At 38.3% G+C, this 23992-nt stretch overlaps 1 protein-coding gene across 4 annotated transcripts in view; it reads right to left on the minus strand.

The window, feature by feature from the left end:
- ThrRS (threonine--tRNA ligase) overlaps nt 1-23992 on the minus strand; it is a 250000-nt gene that overhangs the window by 201093 nt on the left and 24915 nt on the right. For 2 of the 4 annotated variants that reach the window (XM_067146755.2, XM_067146756.2), the window contains exons 2-4: nt 21662-22000; nt 2103-2198; nt 1294-1448 (exon numbers count right to left, since the gene is read on the minus strand). In XM_067146755.2, coding sequence (XP_067002856.2) covers nt 1294-1448; nt 2103-2198; nt 21662-21919 — 509 coding nt within the window. In that variant the 5' untranslated portion in view covers nt 21920-22000. The remainder of the gene's footprint in view (nt 1-1293; nt 1449-2102; nt 2199-21661; nt 22001-23992) is intronic. The other 2 variants (XM_067146758.2, XM_067146757.2) reach the window with 1 other exon arrangement.

Consider the following 23992-nt stretch of genomic DNA (forward strand, 5'->3'; position numbering starts at 1 on the left):
CTAGTGCAGTGGTATTGCCTACTGGCTGATAACAGCACATTGGCCAGTATTAGAAATGGCCAATTTTGAAATAGGAAGGCTGCTACCTGAGTAGTTGACATCTTTATTTCGAAAGGCATTTTCTCCACTTTGGACCCAAAAGTAATAATGGCATGCGTAAATTATGCAAGGGCATTAATTATGCGGGAAAATACAGTACTATGATTTTTTGAAACTCCAACAATCATTTTGAATAACCCAGTATGTATTTTAAAAGTATATATTTTATGACAGCCTTGAGAGATTTCATCAAGAGTCAGCCTCAAGTCCCTTTATATGTAATGTCCTAATCGAGGTGCTGACCGAAGAGGTGAGAAAGGAAGCACCCTGGACCATGTTATATGTCAATGACTATGCTGTGCAGTAAATCAACAGAAGAGATTGCAAACAAGCTGGAATGGTGGAGAAGGGTTCTGGAAGAGAGAGCCATGAAGTTGAGCTGAAGCAAAACTGAGTATCTGAGCTGTAAAGCAGACCTTTGGAATTGTAAGGTGATGCCATCAACTCAGATACTTGGGATGGAGATGTTGCAGTGGAAGTGTTTTCTAAATTCCAAGCAGGATGGAGGAACTGGAGAGATGCAGGAGCGCTCTGCGATAGGAAGGTACTGATAAACTTACAGGACAGCCGTTAGACAAGCTATGTTGCATACCATTGAGGTGGTGCCTCTAAGAAAGAATGATATCAGCAGTGAGAAGTACCAGAGAGAATTGTGGTGTCACCAGAATGGATTGCCTCCAAAATGACCATTGTACAGGGCACTCTGAAAACTACATCAGAGCAAAAATTCAGGAGAAAAAATTATGGTGGTCTGGACATTTAATGTGAAGGGACAATGACTATGTCGGCACAAAAATTACAAGCATGCAGACGGAGTGTGGGCACCCAAAGAAGACGCTGATATTCTTGGTGCAATAAGACCTGACTGGAAAAGGACCTAAATATTGAAGTAATCCAGGTCAGAGAACAATGGATGAGATTCATTACAAACAGCGACATGCACACCGCAGGATAAGCTGTGGATGAAGACATTTTTTTAAAAATGCATAGTGCAGACAGAACTCACACATGGACACCATACAAATAAGAACAATGCTTATTCTATAAGTTACTAGCAAACAGAAGGAGACAAACTATGGAACGAGAAAACACCACGAACATGTTATACATAATGTGTGACCCAGTTGTTGTTATTACTGGATTAAAAAAAAAAAAAAAAAAAAGAGATTAAATCAATTCTCTTGCAGAATGTACCTTATTCCTTTGGCTACTTCGTACGGTGTTGTACGCCAAGACTGGCCTTCTACTACCTTCCCATCTGGAAGTGTTATTTTAATGGAACTGGGGGTTCTGGCAGCTAGTTCAGAATCATACTGCGCCTTCAACTTGTCCCACAACACTATTCTTTCCTGAAACAAAATCCACAAACACAGAAATAATCAAATCAAATCATCAGTTAGACGAGACTGTTTCAAGATTCTATAAAGATGTCTGATATAAAAACTACACTGTGAAGACATATACAGTATAATATCGTCTAGAAAATAGTTTTCTTCAGCAATATTGTATATTTTTGCCTTACACTTATGAAGTTTATGGAAATATTTCTGCAAGTCAATCTTCTTTGCTAATACTCCTCCATTGATGGCTTCTATGACCTCTGATTACTACAGTGGACATGTTAAACTCCAAAGCAGTTGTCACATACAAATGACTGAGGTCGAGGAGGAGATTGGAACCATTCAGTTGTAACATCATAAGCCACTATCAATACTGTATTTTGAATAGTAAGGGAAGATTTCAGGAAAAATCTGAAGCAACTCTGACTAAATACGAATAGATGTTTGTTGTTACAAAACAAGTCATAAAGAACATAATACAACATTAACTCTAAAACAGACTAATTAAGTATAGAAAAATCTAGTAAACTAAAAGCAACTTACGGCCATTCGCACGTAAGCTCGTTAGAAAGGAACAAAACTTATAATGATTACGATATAAAAGTTTATAGTAAATAAAAAAGCAACTAATTAATCAATCTGAATATTTAAAAAATGGAATACCTGAATATAGGAAGGCCAAGGATTCAGTTCAGAAACACCAACATCCCCCCCACCTTTTTTCTCCTTTTTCTCCTTTGGACCTTTGGTTTTGGGCAGCTAAAATTGAAGGTACATAACTTTTAATACCACTGCTTATTCTCACATAAGAACTATTAAAAAAACTTTACATAAAAACAACACTCTTCATGATCAAGCACATTAAAATAGCACTAAATGAATAACAACGGACGGATAATTGAAATATATTCCTTCTCATTCATGATATTAAATGGTAAAAACAACAATATTATAACCATAATAAATATCTCATACTGTAATATGAAAATCAAGATTCTTCTCGCAGACAGTAGGTGAACTAATTTGACATGCAAATTATGTCACTCCACATTAGACCCATGTCTTAGAGCAAAAGTAATTTGCTGAACGAACCAATTGCACTATTTCTTTGATAAAGATGCTAAGTACAACTGCTTTCATATTGCCATCAATGCTTTCACGGCCCATAATTATAGACATGATGCTGTACAGACTTTTGGGCATATGCCGTATCAAGAAAATAAGGTGAAATTCTGAACGTTTCGCAGTAAACTGTGTTCTTTTTATTATTTGTAAGTTTCATATTCCGTATTGATTGGATTCAATGTAATAGACAAGAAAAATGTTCCACCGATCAATACATTTATTGTGAATGAATTATTGCACTAGTACCGGTTTCGGCCTATCTTGGCCATCATCAGCTAGCACACAAATTTACAGTCATTAAACAAAATTACAAAGATGTTACATTAGAGCATCCGGATGTCTAATGAAAAATGGAAGTACAATATATTGCAGTATGTTGCGTTAAAATATCTCTGATTAAAAGTGGTGATGGTTATAATAAACTAAAACCTATTGATTGAGCATGGACATGAGCACATAAACACATTAAAACATGGTATATTTTTTAGTGTCTTATGATGTGGCATATATATTTTGATGTGTTTATGTGCTCATGTCCATGCTCAATCAATAGGTTTTAGTTTATTATAACAATCACCCCTTTTAATTAGAGATATTTTAACGCAACATACTGCAATATATTTTACTTCCATTTTTCATTAGACATCCGGATGCTCTAATGTAACATCTTTGTAATTTTGTTTAATGACTGTAAATTTGTGTGCTAGCTGATGATGGCCAAGATAGGCCGAAACCGGTACTAGTGCAATAATTCATTCACAATAAATGTATTGATCGGTGGAACATTTTTCTTGTCTATTACATGTAAACTGTGCTCTGAGTCCTCAGAAGAAATCTCAACTGACCACGAGAAAGGCTTCTTAAACAATGACCCTATGACCCCATTTCTGTGAAACATTAAGAATTTCACCTTATTTTCTTGACACGGCATATGCCCAAAAGTCTATACAGCATCATGTCTATAACTGCTTTCATGTTTACATCATTTCTACACAAAATATCATCCAAAAATCCTCAGCTGTACTGCCGGAAATAGTATCAGATCTGAAGTAGGTTACTATTGGCTGTACCTCCTCTGCCTTGAGTACCTTTAGATTAGAGGAATGGTGAAGAAATCCTATTTTCAAATTGATTCATACGACAGAAAGAATGTCAACAGCAATGCATAGTGCTATTTCTATAAAAGGCAATGGACAATCAAACTTTCAACAAATTATTTTCGTAATACCTATCTTTAGAATTGCCCACTAATGCCCAGCATTACAGTCTCATTTGATTCCATACATTGAAATCAAGTAATATTCAGTCCACCACTATTTTTCCAATTATTTCCAGCTGATTCAATTTTCATGGCACCGGTATCTCTCAAATCAACCAACATCATATTACTTCATCATCAGAGCTATTCATGACCTCATTTACAGATACCTTTCTTTCCACCTGTTTGTGCCATATTATTATTATTGTTCCGCTCCATGGCTAAATGGTTAGCGTGCTGGCCTTTGGTCACAAGGATCCCAGGTTCGATTCCCAGCAGGGTCGGGAATTTTAACCATCATTGGTTAATTCTGCTGGCATGGGGGCTGGGTGTATGTGACGTCTTTATCATAATTTCCTCATCACGACGCGCAGGTCGCCTACAGGGGTCAAATAAAACATCTGCACTTGGTCACTTGGTGAGCCGAACATGTCCTTGGACACCCCAGCACTAAAAGCCATACGTCATTTCATTTTCATTATTATTATTAATAATTATTATATTATATTATATTATTAATAATTATATAATTATTATTAATAATAATAATAATAATATAATAATAGTATGGTTGGACAGAGGAGCGTAAGCAGGCCCACTCACAAAGAATGAGGGAAATTTGGGCTCTAAAGAAGGCCAAGTTCAGTGTCAAATGCAACAAGACTTAACGTGGTCCTTGATGGCCCCAGCGAATTATATATATATAATAGTATGGACTCGCGCACCATGTGTAGGCATTTTATTATGATGCCATCTAGGCTACCTGTGTATCAATTTTGATGTTCTGTTTCACTCTATCATACGGCAGAGAAACTGACCTCTGTTGAGCTTTATATATCCAAGTTTTAATCAGTTTTTTTGAATACGTACCACATGTATTGTTGTAACTTTGTGTTATTAGTTTCACATCCCACTAACGACTTTAATAGTTTTCAGAAATGATGAGGTGCCGGAATTTTGTCCCACGGAAGTATGTGCTGGTAAATCTACCACACGGTGCAGATGTATTTGAGCACCCTCAAACATCACCGGACTGAGCAAGGTTCAAACTTGCCAACTTGGGTTCAGAAAGCCCACATCTTAACCGCTTGAGCCACCCGGCCAATACCAAATGTGTCATCAGAGATCTTTATATGCCCACCTGGTATGACGGAGTTTTGAATAGATTTTTTTTTTTCCCTTTCAAAAATCCAACCACCTCTGCCAGATCTGAACCCGTGATCTTGGAATCCAAAGGCAGCCACAGAATGCTTTTCGACTCCTCTCATGAACTGGATGCCATTATACATCATTAGCACCATCAGACCAAACACCCAAAGTTGGTTTTGAGATATTCGTGTTTAACTTTCGGTTTGTGTGTAAATTCAAAGAAGGATAATTTTGCTAATTCTGGTGTTGCTGGATAATAGATTGTACCATCTCTCCAAATCTCAACACTGTTATACCTGCCGTACATGGATATTTTTTTAAATGGCGCTTAGTCTACTGATGCAATTTAAGATATATCTTATGCACATAAAAGAAAAAAAGGAACACAATGCCAACATTAATGATCCCTTACTGTTGAGTACCACATCTGCTGATTAGGACTTAAAAAATAAAGTGACCGCAATCAGGATTCAAACCCAAATCTCCTACTGTCCGGGCAGGCACACTAAGTCCTTGAACCACCGCAAGCCACGCCTCAACTCCGGCACATTATTGAAGTCTTAGATGGAGAGACTCTGGAGCCATATCCCAAATATAACCCCTTCCAGTTCTGATGAATATTATCCGATCTGAGCCACATAATTCCAAATATTAAGAAACGAGCCATTGTAGTTCACACAATGCAATGTCCATCATTTCTTTATTCTTTCACATTATGTTCTGACAGCATAGTACTGATGAGACATTTTCAGGCCTATGAATAAGGTTTGTTCTCCTTTAGATTAGTTGCTAAGTAAAACGGCAGTCTCTTAAACTAAGTACAGTGGAACCTCGATTATCCATTCCCGGAAACTTAGTTTCCGGGATTATTCGTTCAAATCACATGGTCCCACGAGCATCCTAATTAACAGATATGTAAATTTAAAAATCCACCTTTTCAATACTAATATTAAACTAGTTATAACATTTACTTGGAACTAGTTTTGACACTGGTGAGCGTCATCTTCAGCCAAATATGAGAACAGGCAATCGTAAATAAACATATCACCATTATATCAATGCACATATGTTGTTTGAGTCATCAGTCCATAGACTGGTTTGATGCAGTTCTCCTTGCCACCCTATCCTGTGCTACCCCTACCGTTCTTACCACCTACACCTCCTTCAAAAACCAACTGCACAAGTCCTGGGTGTCTTAAAACGTGTCCTATCATTCAATCTCTTCTTCCCGTCAAATTTAACAAAATTGATCTCCTCTCACCAACTTGATTCAGAATCTCTTCATTCGTGATTCAATCTATCCATCTCACCTTCAGAATTATTCTGTAACACCACCTTTCAAAAGCTTCTATTCTCTTTCTTTCTGAGCTAGTTATCGCTCATGTTTCCTATCCATACAATGCCACGCTCCAGACGATTCAAAAATGTCTTTCTAATTCCTATATCAATGTTTGAAGTGAGCAAATTTCTTTTCTTAAGAAAGGCCTTCTTTGCTTGTGCTAGTCTGCATTTTATGTCCTACTTACTTCTGCCATCGTTAGTTATTTTACTACCCGAGAAACAATATTCATCTACTTCCTTTAACACTCAATTTCCTAATTTAATATTTCCTGCATCACCTGACTTTGTTCAACTGCACTCCATTACTTTTGTTTTAGACTTATTTCTTTTCGTCTTGTACTCACTACCCAAGATTCTGTCCATACCATTCAGCAGTTTCTCCAGATCTTCTGCAGTCTCAGATAAAATGACAGTATCATCAGCAAATCTCAGGGTTTTTATTTCCCCTCCTTGGATTGTGATTCCTTTCCCAAATTCCTCTTTGATTTCCTTTACTGCTATGACCTTTCAATGATGTCGAGGTCGAGAGCGAAGGATTCATTGAAAGTCATAAAATGACCAGATTAAAGAGAACGGTACAAAAGTACGTGAATCGCCGAAATACGTCCAACTTATGCGTTCCATCACGTATGAAAACGATACAACTCGTATAGTTACGGAATCTTACAGAATAAAGTAGAATAGTTACGGAATCTTACAGAATAAAGTAGAAAGTCATGCTCAGAACCCCATGGTATACATAAAATTGAGTTAAGAATGATTGAAATGCAAGCAGAGATCAGTAATGAAAACTATGTCAACAGCTATGAAGAGAAAAGGTCATACATAATATTTAGTCTGGGAAACGTCATAGCGGAGGCCATGGAATGACTTAAAATCATGCCCGGTTAACCATCAAGAAGGCGTGTGCGAACTGACGTATCATATGTGTTGCAAGAGTAAACAAATGGTAGAATGTTTTCCTTTGTGAAGTTCTGCGAGTGAAGAGAGTGACTGTAATGTCAAAGTTCCTCAAATGTCTTTTTTTTCTTTTTTTTTTTTTTGCTTTACGTCGCACCGACACAGATAGGTCTTATGGCGACTATGGGACGGAAAAGGCCTAGGAGTGGGAAGGAAGCGGCCGTGGCCTTAATTAAGGTACAGCCCCAGCATTTGCCTGGTGTGAAAATGGGAAACCACGGAAAACCATTTTCAGGGCTGCCGACAGTGGGGTTCGAACCTACTATCTCCTGAATACTGGCGGCACTTAAGCGACTGCAGCTATCGAGCTCGGTTCCTCAAATGTCAGAAACATGTGTAATGGAGATCGTAATATGATAGCTCTATGAATCATGAAATGTGAACCGATTATTACTGTAAGATAATTAAAGTAGATTTTTGTTTTTTCGTGTAGATTGTATGAAAAAGAAGCAGAAGGTTGACATTGGAAATAGCTCTGATGTATACTAAAAAAACTGAGGCGATCCGTAGGATATTGAGAGAGCATATCGTTAAAATAAGATTTAAAATTGAATATACGACACTGATATATTGCAGGGGAGTGTTAATAAATGAAAGTGTGGACATAAAAATTCAATTGAACTCCATCTAATACACTTGTTCGAGTTTCAAGTTTGGAAGCCAGCAAGATCACTGTTTATTATGATCCGGAATCCCAATAATATGGAGATGTGTGCCTAAAAGCCAACTGGATCCGAGCTCTGCTGGAATGACTGGAATAAGGTAAAACAGATGTCCAGAAAGCTGATAACCTGAAGGATGGGATGAACGACTGTCTCTTCAACGATAAGTACCCCTATACTGTCTTTCCTCGTCCTATTTATAGCAGCTTAATGTAGAGATAGATTTTTTTTTTTTTTTTTGTCACATACAGGTGACATTTAAGAAATGGCTTGAATAACCTAACGGGTCAGTTGTGATTATTTTGTGAAGTGTTGGTCTAACCGTTTATAAGATAGGATTTCAGCTTACCGCCAGGGTTTAATAGGGTTAGGCACGATTATAATACATTCGTTGCTCTTATACTAGTAGACTAATTGTGGAAATTAATTGTGGTAAGATAATGTCGAGTGTCCGCAGGCAAGTTCTCTGAATGTGTGTGTGTAATACTGTTAATGTTGTGATCCTCCTACAGGACTTGTTCCGCAGTGCGTTGATGAAGTGTTATTCAGTAGGAATTGTGTGATGTTCATATGCGTGGAATTAAGGCTCTTCGATGCCTATGCTTGTTTATTCGAGTGTTAATGTTGAGGTGGTGCGCATTTTGATGAAGTGTGGTGAGCGTAGAGCCGTCAGATGTTATGATTTGATGCGGTAATGATAGTAGGCAAGATCTATTGAATTGCATGCTATAGCAATATGTTTAAATCTTCGAGATGGTCAATGAGTTAGGATGATGTTGAATGAAATGTTTGCCGCGTATTTTGAGTATTGGATGGACAAGCGATGTATATGATGCTAGAATTGAAGGTATTTCGGAGAATTAGTATCTAACGCATAGGATTTTTTTATGATGTGAATTATGGCACAGCACAAATAAAATAATCGGACGAGTAGATAGGATCCTCATGACACACCCGAACAGTAGATAGATGCATTTTAGGATCAACGTCACCTGATATTATGTGCTGCATTCGACATGTTGCTTTATGTAGTTGCTTGAGCATTAGAATTATTTTCAGCAAAGGTGGAGAGGAAGCCGGTACAGCGCAGACCTTCCAACATTGTATTATTTGATGTCAGTAGTTAGAAAATGTTATTTTTCCAGATAAGGCAATGCTGAGTATCCAGATGAAGTAACGGCACCGTGATACTTATTTATGGAATTATTTGTGTCTTGGTTGATCAATAGATATGATTTCGTGTCATGTTAGAGCAATGACCGTTAAGGGAATTCAAGTTGTTCATTAGCTAGATAAGTGTTTGAATGATGACATAGATAGAACAGGGAAGGCAAGCTACGGGTAGAGTGATTTAAAAAAAAAAAATGAATGAACAAACAAACAGAAAAGCGAAGGACTTCCAATTGATGATTTTCTTGTGTGAATAATTTTTTTCTTCATAATGAAAGTAACTAAAAGACTTATGAATCATTTAAATATTTGAATCTAATATTAAATAATGTTGCCAAGATGGATTTTCAGAACTAACAGAGTGTGATAGGGCTTGTATAAAGATATCTATCTGTGATGTTGCTTATCCAAATTATTATTATTATTATTATTATTATTATTATTATTATTATTATTATATTTTCCTAGAATTGCTTCATTAAATTTAGTATCCTTCGAAACTCTTATTGGTTGTTATTCTTGAATGATAATTTTTTTTTTTTTTGCTAGGGGTTTTACGTAGCACCAACACAGATAGGTCTTATGGCGACGATGGGATAGGGAAGGCCTAGGAGTTGGAAGGAAGCAGCCGTGGCCTTAATTAAGGTACAGCCCCAGCATTTGCCTGGTGTGAAAATGGGAAACCACGGAAAACCATTTTCAGGGCTGCCGATAGTGGGATTCGAACCTACTATCTCCCGGATGCAAGCTCACAGCCAATGATAATTTAAGAGCCTAGATATAATTAGGTAGGATGTTGAATCATTAACATTCAATTAACATTGGGTGAGATGTGACCGGTACTCGTTGAAGGGCTATGCCCTTGAGTGGATTTTCACGCGAACCGCTGAATTCTAGCCGAGGTCCAACAGAAGAAAATTATCATTTTCCAAATCATACGCGACCACAAACGGTCACACTGCCTGTTCTGTATAAACACTGAAAAGTAGGGGGGACGTCGTCGCTCCTACAGCACCCAAATATTTCTGAGTTGATCTGGGAGTTGGCATCCCTATCGGTATGGAGGAGCAACTTGATTTATAATTTATGTTTGTTCAATAGTAACATGGGTAATGACTTGTATGTAGCTTGAAGGGGAACATTCGTAATAGGTATGCCTTTTCATCAGATGTAGTGATCTATTGTTTAATTTGGTTTGAAGTGAATGTCCCTAAGTTATTCGTAAGCTGCGTCCACCTGGTACGGACACCAATGACATAGTTTGGCATGAATCACAGCAGATTTCATGTGTCATTTGGTTTTAAGTTTGGATGTGTTATACTGACTTCATCACCATTTTAAATTAAGATTGTAAATTGTGACATACCAAACGGTTTAATTTATTATTGGTTATATGCGTGCATATGTCTTCTAATTGGAGCGTGGCTGAAGATGACCCAATATATATGGGGTTGAAACTAGTCTTAGTTTTCTAAGACAATATACAAGCTAATGGTACTGGATAGGTGGACCCTTCTCTACCCTTTGATAGTGATCAATTGTCAATACCGACCATAATAGAACTCGTAACTTATGACTTTTCATGTATTGTATCTCTTCATACATTCTTTCCATTTCTTCATCATCTGCTGAACAAGCAGGCATATAGACCTGCACTATTGTGGTGGGCATAGGTTTGGTGTCTATCTTGACAACAATAATCCTTTCACTATGCTGATTGTAGTAGCAGACATGCCAACTTTCAAAAGTGAAAAATCAGGAGAAATTTCGCAGCGAATCGCGGCGTATTACGACACATCACTGATGGCAGAACATGTACAAATTCATTATAATTCAATACATTAACAATTCTATTTGCACACACATATATATATATATATATATATATATATATATATATCATCATTTACATGTGAATACAAAATACTGGACATACCTTCCTTCAACATGGTGATCCCATTACGACTAATTGTTGTTCAACACACCAGTAGCTGACTTAGCACTCTTCAGAAACTCGGAACTAAATTTTTGCTCAAAGCACTTGCCTTGCTGAACTGATTTCAAGGTTAAAAGTATCTCCAAATTTTGTTCAGACAGCAAGGATCAGAACTGGATTTTTGTCTTTGTGACTCTGCTAAAAATCCTTTCACATTCTGCACTGCTATGTGGAATTGATAAAATAGCAAGCATCACCTTAAAAACTCTGTCATATAGTACGCCATCAGCTGATTTCATCTGACCTACCAATGACCACTGAACATCAATTCTTCCTTTTGCCAGGTCTGTTTTTTTGAGCTGAAAGTTACAGAAGTGGGAGTGCAGAATATCAGTTTCTTTATCCAAATGTTCCATTTCACTAGACAAAATGTTCGGACACTTGTTAATGAAAACCCTAAGGCTAGAAAATGATGCCTTACTTTAAAACTTCATCTTTGAATGGAAATTTGTGTACCATTTAGTCATACGATGAAGAGAAACACTTTCTAACAGAAATAATATGCAATTTTCCTCAGACTTCAAGGTGTTCACTAAAAGTTCCTTATCATCAGATCACAATCATCCTTTTGATTTGCTGGAGTATGATAATCTACATCAAGAAGAGAGAAGGGTCTTTTAGTAACGTCTGGTTTCACAAACCTTGTCATCACATTCTTCAATAGTTCCTCCAAAACTGACCTCAATAAGTGGATGTGCGGCATGCTTGACTGAAGAGCTACGTTTGGATTCTCAAAGATATCCACAAAACTTGAGGGGAAAAGGCAAAAAGATTTATGCAAATTTGATGAAAGCAACATGAAAAGTCGTCCTTCACGTGACAATGCATGGCTCTTAGTGTCATAAGTAGTTTCTTTTTTTTTTTTGTGAAAATGACGACTGGGTTTTCCTTTTAACTGAGGAGTGAGGTGAAATGTTATAACAATCCTTAACCTTTACAGAAAAACAAGACACATCTGAACTTAAACTGTGCTTAGGAATTTTTGTAAGTCTTCAAAGTTCCCATCTGAGAATCCTCACTCACAATTTCGCTCCTGAATAATGTAATCAAAGGGTCCCACTGAAGCAAAATCCTATCTAAACACCTTCTTAGTGATAGCCATCGAGTAGGCACATGCTTCAGAATTTTCCTGATCTCTGTGTTGTGTAAAGTCTGAAATTCTCTGAACTTTTATTTCCTCTTTGCACTTCTTTCCAGATACTAAAATATATCAATTATACTTTCATCTACATTTACGAGCAAACACGCCGCACCTTTCTCGGCAGCAAGATTAATTAGGTGACAAGAGCAGCCTACGATGATTATGTTACTATTTTCCCGCTTCAAACATCCTGCCACACCGTTATTTAATCCTACAATTACTGGAGCATTATCAGCACCAAGAGCTAGGCAGTTGTTTTTAATGGAATGTAGAATTCCCGAAAAGTTGAGAGCAAAAGATTGGCAATGTTAGCTCCAGTAGCATCCCCTTCTAAATTACACACAGAGAGTAGACAACTCTGAATTTCATTGAGTTCAGGCCTAAAAAATGTTACAAAAATGGGATATATATCTTCAAGTCATTTTTATTGCTATCATCAGTAGCAACAGAAAATGCATTCCCCTGCAAATGTGATACAATTCTTCCATGCACATTTCTGTAATGATAGCCGGTTTTTGTTCTAGCACACCCATATCATTTAGCGATTTCCGAATCAGGAAACATTTTGCGAAACAAAGGTACCGCGTGATCGGCACAATTTACGTAAATAACGACTCAGCATTCGTCACAGGATTTACATCTTTGTTTTTACATGAAAACTTCAGTTTCTGGTTTCTTTCTACACACTGGACACTCTCCTTATGTTTTTTCGTTTGCATATGCGTGAGTATATTGCATTTCCCGCCATGCACAACTGAAAAATCACACCTACATATAGTACAGAATGTGAACTCACTTAAACACGGAAACTCTTTCCTACAAGCAACTTTAAACACTGCATCATATTTCTTTTTTGAGATTTTGGCACAATACGAGCACTTCTGCAGGTCTTGCCCTGGGTAGAACGACTATGGTGAGCTACTTCTGAGGTTAGGTTACTCGCTTGCAAAGAGAATGACTATTATGGACAAAAGAGAGCACATGACTGGCCACTGTGCCCCGTACTGCCATCTGGTATCATTATTAGAACTATCGACCAGCCATACTCAGCCATATATCGATAGAACGAGGAAATCCACGGGAGTTTAAAATAATACGAAAATTATGGATATTGCTCTGAAAATCGGGAGGTCGGACCCGGAGATCAGGAGGAATGATGAAAAATCGGGAGTCTCCCGCTCAAATAGGGAGACTTGGCACGTATGTAGTAGTTTGTTGTTGCTATTTTGCTTTATATCGCACCAACACAGATAGGTCTTATGGCGACGATGGGAGAGAAAAGGGCTTGGACTGGGAAGGAAGCGGAGTGGCCTGGTGTGAAAATGGGAAACCATGGAAAACCATCCTCAGGGCTGCCGACAGTGGGGTTCGAACCCACTATCTCCCGGATGTAAGCTCACAGCTGCGCACGCCTAACTACCGTAGTAGCTTACCCGTTGTCCTATTTTTTTATTCATTACTAAACCAACTCCTGTATTTCCCCTGTTTGATTGTGTGTTGATAATTCTGTAGTCACCTGACCGAAAAATCCTGCTCTTCCTACCAACGTAATTCACATATACCAACTACATCTAACTTTAGTTTATCCATCTCCCTTTCCAGATTCTCTGTCCAGCTCCATGGCTAAATGGTTAGCGTACTGGCCTTTGGTCACAGGGGTCCCGGGTTCGGTTCCCGGCAGTGTCGGGAATTTTAACAATCATTGGTTAATTTCTCTGGCACGGGGGCTGGGTGTATGTGTTGTGTTCATCATCATTTTATCCCCACCACGGCGCGCAGGTCGCCTACGGGAGTCAAATCATAAGACCTGCACCTGGCGGCCCGAACATGTCCTTGAACACTCCCGGCACTAAAAGCCATACGCCATTTCATTTCCAGATTCTCTAACCTACCATGATTCAAACTTCTGACATTCCACACTTCGACTCGCAAAATGTCAGTATCCATCTTCCTGATGATTGCCCCCTCTCATGTAGTCCCCACCTGGAGATCCGAATGGGGGACTATTTTACCTTCAGAATATTTTACCCGCATTATTCATACACAGAGGGCTGGAAGTCCTCGGAAGTTAGTTGCGGCTGTAGTTTAATGTTGCTTTCAGCTGTGTAGCAGCATCAACATAGCTAATCCGTGTTGAATATTATTACAAGGCCATATCAGTCAATCATCTAGACTGCCGCCCTTGTAACTTCCAAAAGGCTGCTACCCCCTTTTCGATGAACCATTCGTTAGTCTAGTCTGTCGACAGATATCCATCCAGTATGGTTGCACCTGCGGCTCGGCTATCTGCTTCACTGGGACATGCAAGCTTCCCCACCGTGGCAAGGTCACTTGGTTCGCAGAGGAGGTGCAAAACAATATGAAATGTAAACAGTAGTAATAATAATAATAATGTTATTTGCTTTACGTCCCACTAATGACTTTTTACAGTTCTCGGAGACGCCGAGGTGCCGGAATTTAGTCCCACAGGAGTTCTTTTACGTGCCAGGAGCTGACGTATTTGAGCACCTTCAAATACCACCGGACTGAGCCACGATCAAACCTGCCATGTTGGGGCCAGAAGGCCAGCGCCTTAACCGTCTGAGCCACTCAGCCCGGCTGTAAACAGTAATATACCGTGCATGTGTTAAATTGAATAGTGGGGAACAAAACTGTTGTAACTGGCAAAGTTACAAAGGGCAATAGGAAAGTTTTGCAATACACAAAAACGGTTGGCTGGACACCCCTGTTATGGTGAGGGATGAAAAGAGGGGTGAAAACCGGTCTAGAAGACAGCAAGGCACGACCTTCACATCAGTTGTTACCAAGCAGTGGGACTGAAAGCAAGTTAAGAAGTCTGTGTGGTCTAAAGGTGAATATCGCTCAATTATCCACTACAATTTTGCTCGTGGATTAACTGTTGACCAGTGCTTGGAGGAAATGACTCCCGTGCTGGGGAAAGACTGTCCACATCGAACAACAATTTTCCGCTGTAAAAAGAATTCCAGAGGGAAAATTTTGGGGTTGAAGATGATCCTCTTTCTGCGCGACCGTCTGAATCAGTGACTGAGGAATACATTGAAGCTGTGAGGAAAATGTTGCAGCAAGAGAGGCGGTTGACATATCGGCAGGTAGAAGAGACCCTTCACATCCCTGCACCAGCCATTCATTCAATTCTACACGACCATCTCCATGTTAGAAAGGTTTGTTCCCTTTGGGTGCTCCATTCACTTTCAGAGGAACAAAGGGCACATCGAGTGAAATGGTTCCGAAAAATGGTAGAACAGTTTGAAAATGGGACTTCGCGTAACGTCAATAGCATCGTTACAGGTGACAAAACTTGGCTTTATTATTACGATATCCCAACAAAATCCCAGAACAAGGTGTGGTGGCTGTTTGAAGATGAGGGTACTCCTGTGACTGCGAAAGTCAAGGACAACGAAGAAAAGGATGATTGCAGTATTCTTCACTAAAAGGGGAATCCTGACTTGAGTTGCGCTAGAAACACAAAGGACAGTTACTGCGAAGTGGTACAGTGAGGCTTGTCTGCCTCACATCATTCAGGCTCTCAAGCAGCTGCATCCAAGGTCACGGCTCAACACTTGGCTCTTGCATCACGACAATGCTCCAGCACATCGTGCTAATGTAACAATGGATTTTCTTCCCAGATCAGGGTTAACTGTGCTTGATCACCCTCCATACAGTCCTGGTCTTGTTCTCACTCTTCCCAGAAGTGAAGATGAAGCTGAAAGGGCGGTGTTTTGCATCCGACGAGGAGCTTCGGGCAGCATGGGATCAAGAGTGTGAAAATGTAACCGAAGAAAAGTGGCAGAGTTGGTTCAGTGACTGGTTTTGATGTATGGAGAAGTGTATTGCGTGTGGTGGAAATTATTTTGAAAAAGACTAAAGCGTTCACTCACATTGCAAAACTTTCCTGGTGCCCTTCGTATGATGTTAGGGAAATGGCACACTATGTTTCAGTGATGTACGGATTTAAGAGCTTCTGTTCCAATTATCAGACGTTTACAAATAATTTTAAAAATAGTGTTTATATGTAATATTATCTAATTGTTATTAATCCCACTAATATCATTAAAGCATGTAATATGAAACTATATATTTCAATTGTAGAAATATTTACTGCTATGTGCTATATCCAAAAACTTCTGAATCGTCCAGATACAGCGCCCCCTACCTTATTTAATTTTAGCTACGTTTAGCCAAATTGTTGATGGTTTTAATTCGTTCCCGTGTTGTATTTTTATTTCTGTGATCCCTCCAAAAATGGAGAATCAAGATTCCACTGTAAAGAATATGATGGTCTAAAAACTTTTCTTTACATCGCACTGACACAGATAGGTCTTATGGCGATGATTGGAGAGGGAAGACCTAGGACCTTAATTAAGGTACAGCCCCACCATTTGCCTAGCTGAAAATTGGAAACGACAGAAAACAATCTTCAGGGCTGCTGACAGTGGGGCTCAGATCCACTATCTCCCAGATGCAAGCTCACAGCTGTGCGCTCCTAACCGCACGGTCAACCCTTAAAAAATAATTTGAATTTTTAATTACCGGTACTTATTTCAGTCAAACTGGACCGGATATTTGCTCCCGTAAATTTGCACAAAATACCGGACAAGTTATGCTCAATTCAGTCAAACTCAAAATCAAGATCTCCTGCAAGTTTCTGGTAAAACTGTTTGGCATACAATAGAAGGAAATTTGATTGATCCACCTTTTTTCAATACATAATATGTTGTTAATATGATCACAACATTTATTTATTTAGTACCAGTTTTGGAGTCTATGGACACCATCATCGGCTGAAACAGGTCATATGAACAAAGATATACAAGTATGTAGTACATAATAATAGACCCTACGTAAATGACACTAATAGGATGAAGTAAAAATACAATGCTTAAAAGAACATAAACAAGTTATGTGCTTGCTGATGAAAGTATAAAATGAAAGTGAAGATATTAACAAACGTTTAAAGATTTGATCACTTTGAAATGGTTAAAAAGTCTAGCGTAGCACTGCTAAACACTAGGTGAAAACATGGACATCCAAATACTGTCGTAGTATGCAGTCCTTCCAGAGTATTGATTATAAAGTAACATAAGTAAGTCTGATAGTGGCTTGTAACACCAACTCATAAAAAGAAGCCATCATTTACGAGGTCCTCAAAGAAGTGGATCATGAAAATGAAAATAGATATAAGGCCAGAAAGTTCTCGGTCCAATTTGGAACCTGAAGTATGAAAAGAAAGTTAAGAGTTAAAATGAAATATTGGAAATAGGGAAAAACACTGTAAAATTAAGTAGGAGACTCACCTCTAACGGCCTGATGTGTGTGTGGAGAGTAACAAGCAGCAAGTGCTACAGTTTGCTAGAAGCATAGAACATTGTTAATGGGGGAAAGGGGTGGGTCAGGAAGGAGGGGAGGGGTGATGGGAGGGGGGCGAAGTCAGGTGGGCGTGGTAGGGAAGGATAACATAACATGTGACGTATAATCTGAAAAAACAAGCTGTTTTTAGGGAGTTTAACACTGTTGAGAACTGAAATAAGATAATCAAATAAGAGAGAATTGAATTTTTACTTCATCCTATTAATGTCATTTACTTAGGGTCTATTATAATTATGTACTACATACTTGTATATCTTTGTTTATACGACCTGTTTCAGCTGATGATGGTGTCCATAGACACCAAAACCGGTATTGAATAAAAAATGTGATCATATTAACAACATATTATGCATTGAAAAAAGGTGGATCAATCAAATTTCCTTCTATTGTATGTTATCTTCTTTCAATACAGACCAGATATGAAGTTTTTAATGTTGAAAAACTGTTTGGTATCTACAGCAATTTAAGGTAACCAAGTTTGGCTTCAGTGATAGGTTTCCCACTCAGCCACAAAGGTCTTATTGCCTGATGAACGGGAACTCTATTTTCCAGTGTCCACCTCAGTCTTGACTTATCTAGATTTCCTTCCTGAGATTCACCATCAAATTTAGTTTTGACAAACATAGCAAACAGCCGTGATTTCAAGAGCTGGATTTCCGTTAGCTTTAGCCAGTTTATCTTGCAACCATCCATATCCTTTTTTACGACTGATGATTATTTTCCTTGACCTTCTCCTTACTTCTGGAAAACATTGCTGAACTTCGTGACTTGACGAACCACTCAATGTATCATGTCAATAACTTAGCACTATTGAAAACAAGGGGCTCCTTCGCTGTCATCCGTGACAAAATGTGAGGAATGTGGCACTTGGCTAACGATGTAAACTAGAGATCGTTGCATAGTCTACTGATGCAATTTACAATTTAACTCCTTCCTGTTAGGTTTTCAATTCACTGACACCTAGTGCCCTCTTGTAATGCAGTGGGGAATTTTTCACAAGTATTTTAAACTTTCCTCTACATGAAAACACCAAAATCCATATTTTCTTAAAATGGTGCTTGGTCTATTGATACATAACTGCATCCATTTCCAGATTAAAATCCCCCTATTTTGTTTGGGTCGTACCACTCAAGAGACTGGAGTAGCGAGGAGACCACCATGCCAGGTCACAGATACTCAGGTCAGGTCGGTTGGCCAGAATTCCCAACTCTGTAACACTGAGTGAAGAGGGCCCAAAAATCAAGGGCTATGTAAAAGCAGCAGCAATCCAGAAAGGAGTGAGACAGGGCTTGAGTTTGTACCCTAACCTTTTCAAAATACGTAGAACAGGCAGTAACGGAAATAAGGGAGGAAACTGGAAAAGGAATGTTCACAATCCAAGGAAATTGAATAGAAATTCCTTTTTTTTAAATTTGCTTTACATCACACCAACACAGTTAGGTCTTATGGCGATGATGGGATAGGAAAGGGCTAGGTGTGGGAAGGAAGCGGCCGTGGCCTAGATTAAGGCCTGGTGTGAAAATGGGAAACCATGGAAAACCATCTTCAGGGCTGCGGACAGTGGGGTTTGAACCCACTATCTCCCGGATGCAAGCTCACAGCTGCGCGCCTCTAACCACACGGCCAACTCACCCGATGATAGAAATTCTAAGATTGCTGCTGATATTGCTATTTTATCTGAGTCTGCAGATGATCTGAAGAAATTCCTGAATGGTAGGGACATAATCTTGGAGAAGGAATAGAAGATGAAAATAAATAAATCCATGTCAAATGTATTGGAATGCAGTGGAATGAAGTCACAGAACTCAGGAAATATTAGATTAATTAAGGAAATTAAGTCTGACAGGAAGTAGAATAATATTCTTACTTGGGTAGTAGATTAACTAACGATGGGAAAAGTACGGGCGACATAAAACAGGGACTAGGACAGGCGAGGAACACCTAAAATCTCAAGAAAGTAAATTTGCTCACTTCAAACATTGATGTACAAACTTGATGTTTTTTAAAGTCTTTGTCAGGAGTGTGGCACTGTTTGGAAGTGAAACATGGATTACAACTAGCACCAGAAAAAAAAGAGAATACAGAAGCATTTGAAGGTGTGGTATTACAAAAACATGCACAAGGTCAAATAGGTATGAAGACATACTGAATCAAATTGGCTAAAAGATAACAATTTGTCAAAATTTGACAAGATGATGATACAGTATGGTAGGATACATCTTGACACATTTAAGACTTGTTCAGACAGTTTCTGAAGGAACTGTAAGCAGTAAGAACAATAGGAGTGGACCTAAGCATACCTATAACAAACAATTAGAGTAGATGTAGAATGGATAATTATGTAGAAGCGAAAAGAAACGGGATAGTGTGGCGTGGAGAACTGTACCAAAACCAGTGTTTGGATAGAGGATTCAAACAACATCAACAACGCTAGCTTGATTATTGCACGGAATGCAAGAAAGAACATCCAGAAGCCATCCAATATTTTACATAAAACAATAATGCTAATCCAAAAGTCTTTAAACCATCGTTCTTGGCGAGTTCTATGGCAATTCTCAACTTAAATATCACCTGAGTGTCTGTTCCCACATACACGAGGGCTGTAAATAAAGTAGTGGCAATACTGATAGAATGCAATATTTAATGAACTAACGAGTACAATTGCACGACATTCCTAAAATGTAGTCACTCGCAAAGTCTATGCCTTTTGTCAAATGTCGGGAATCTGTCGGAGACCGTTCGCAAGGGGTTCTCTGTTGATGACAGTGACGGAGCGACTTACTACGCAGAGTACAGATGCCACGTCAGGAAATCAGCGGCCTTGGAGGGGTTCCTTCATCTTCGGAAACAGGTCGAAGTCACAAGGACTCATATCTGGTGAGTACAGAGGGTGTTCCAAGACCTCATTCCGACCTGCACGAAACGCCTTGACCCATCGTGCAACCGCCCTATACAGTAATGCATTCTCACCACACGCTTAACATAACCCTTGATGAAATTCTGATGCATTTTTGGCATGGGCAACCTCGATTTTAATCCACAACGCTGATCACTTTTTGAAAACATGCTTTAGAGCGGTGAAATCGACACTTCACTTCAACGTATAATATAACTATTTAAAATAGTTTATTTGAATCCGCCTTGATCAATACACTCATTAAATGAAAGAAAAACTATTTATTAAACCATACATGTTTCGGGAAATCTCAACCATTCCCTTCATCAGTACTTTCATTTAATGAGTGTATTGATCAAGGCAGATTCAAATAAACTATTTACCGGGCGAGTTGGCCGTGCGCGTAGAGGCGTGCGGCTGTGAGCTTGCATCCGGGAGATAGTAGGTTCGAATCCCACTATCGGCAGCCCTGAAGATGGTTTTTCCGTGGTTTCCCATTTTCACACCAGGCAAATGCTGGGGCTGTACCTTAATTAAGGCCACGGCCGATTCCTTCCAACTCCTAGGCCTTTCCTATCCCATCGTCGCCATAAGACCTATCTGTGTCGGTGCGACGTAAAGCCCCTAGCAAAAAAAAAAAAAAAAAACTATTTTAAATAGTTATATTATACATTCAGACTAGTCAATACGGACCAAACACAATATTACCTATCATGGTTAAGTTTATTAACTTCAACGTCACGCAGCAACAACTCTCCCAACTGGATGCCTGTCAAATGCACACTACACATCGACAACAGCGCCACCTGACCGCTTCCATATCCTATTTGTGCATGCCTGATCTCCAGCAAGTACCTGAGACTATGTCGCCACTACTTTATTCATATCCCTCAAGCAATGTATTGTGCGTCATGCTGATATACCATCACAGGTGAAGAAAAAAATTAACTGAAGATACCCCACATTAGTAGAAAATATACTGTACATGCCCATAAAAATAAATTTAAAACAGTCATGCAAAACATTTACGAATAGTATATTCCAAAGCAGTCGTACTCAAGTTATCCAGCCAATATTCTCCCAAAAATCTACAATTTATAAGCCCTTAGAGGTCAGCCACTAAATTTAGAGCTCACCTTTTCTAGTTCATCAATATAATGTAATTCCAGAGGAGGATAGTTTTTTGATGGAAATTTCTTCCTCTCCATACCAAAACTTGCTATGTGCCGATACCAACGGCATACATGTGGGTAAGATTCAGATGGACACTGTCCAAGTGTCTCAAAAACTGAAGTATCTACTTGAGAAGGAATAAATCCTTCTACATAACTTCTATCAGATAGTAAAGTATCTAAAGCTCTTAGGCCTTCAGTTGTGTCAAGTTTGTCAAACATTGCATTACACAGGAGATATAAATGGTCCCTTCACCAAAGAAAGACTTGATAGCTCAAGTATTCTCAAAACAATATTTCTATCTGCAACAGAACATGAACACATAACAATCTATTAAATGTCTAACAGAGGCACTGCAAGTACTTCAGGAAATCTAGTCTACTGTAAAGACATTCTCCACTTTTGAGATAATACACAACTATATTCAATTGTACATCTGCTTCTTTAAGTGACCAGAGAGCCAGGCCAAAATGATCAATTACATCAAATTACGATCACTCACTTCTTGTTTCATAAATTTAATATAAACTGTTAAATATATCGTGTAATGATGACATAACAAAAAGTTCAGTATTTGCCTTGCTTGTTCTGAATCTACCTGAAATAGAATATGACATCTTTCTTCAGTAACTTAGCTATGCTTTCTACCAATGTAAGTAAAAATAAAGAAGGCTCACTGCAACTTCAGACAAATAAATTACTGATAATTAATAACTTAACTTATAGAGGATCATTCACCTACAATGTTACATCACAATAACTTCTAACCCAATGAAGATATAGCTGTTCTGGTTTCATATTTTAAATGGTATTAAGTGGCTCATGGAACATTGAGCAACACTTTTCTGCAGGATTGTTAATAACAGAGATACCAACACCAACTTGTTTAATTTAAATGGAACACAGTAATTTCTGACGAGCAGAAAAGTACAAACTGTATGAATTCAGACAAACAATTCAAAACAGACAATTACTTTTTGAAACATAATGTATCACCTTGTGATTTTAATGGCTGAGAGCAGACGCTGGTCTTGCCATATCAGACAACGCAAGAATATGTTGACATGCAAGCTGTGACCCGAGCCACATACCTATAGAGCATCCAGAGTTATAAAAAGACTACAGGCCTTATGGGCTTGCTGCCCTCCACTGTTGCCATATTCGCTCATTCACTGCGGCTTGGTCACTGCTTGTGAAATACAGTGATGACATAAAATTGTACATCGCTCGGTACAGCTGTTTGAAGACTCTAGTAGACATAATAATAATAATAATAATAATAATAATAATAATAATAATAATAATAATAATAATAATAATAATAAGAGAATAATGGACTCAGTTATGGAGGGTAAGAGAAGTAGAGGGAGACCAAGACGACGATGGTTAGACTCAGTTTCTAACGATTTAAAGATAAGAGATATAGAACTAAATGAGGCCACAGGACTAGTTGCAAATAGATTATTGTGGCGACGTTTAATAAATTCACAGAGGCTTGCAGACTGAACGCTGAAATGATAATGTATGTATAATAATAATAATAATAATAATAATAATAATAATAATATTAATAATAAAAATGGCTGATTATCTCCAGTCGTTAATAATATTACAGTTATGAAATTTAATTTTGCCACAACGTTTCTAAGGATATCAGCCCACTGATTGTATCATTTGAAACAGAGTACGAGTTTGAACATGTAGAGATGCGAACCAAATAATACCGGTAACCTAAATAATAATAATAATAATAATAATAATAATAATAATAATAATAATAATAAATAAATGTCGCCATTAGACCTATTTGTGTCAGTGCGACGTAAAGCAAAAAAAAAAAAACATAAATAATAACATGCATGTCCAGAACCAGAAATGATTATGTCTTGCTTCTTGCAGTGCTGAGTTTATTAGCCCCCAGAATCATTTCACTATTAAGGCTTATGCTATGTGGTTACAACACAGGAAGCTCCGTCAAGGATTGATGATGGCGAGATATCTCTATCTCTGTGATGTATCCTACAGCTCATTTCATTTACAGCTAATTTACTCGTAACTGACAACAGATGCAAGGGCTTCATCTTTCTCACAAAATAAGATAACTTAAATATTCTTCCGCAACATACAATACAGAGAGCCGCATGGCCTATTCATATAAGAACGCGAAAACACACAAGCACAGATAGAAAAATACAGTAAAATAAAAATATAATTTCAAAATAAATCCATCTGCTGTTCTTACCTTGTCAGCAATGTAGAGATTTCAAGGCAGAGGTGGAATGTTCATCTCTTCC

The sequence above is a fragment of the Anabrus simplex genome, chromosome 5, assembly GCF_040414725.1.
Source record: "Anabrus simplex isolate iqAnaSimp1 chromosome 5, ASM4041472v1, whole genome shotgun sequence".
Lineage (NCBI taxonomy): Eukaryota > Metazoa > Arthropoda > Insecta > Orthoptera > Tettigoniidae > Anabrus > Anabrus simplex.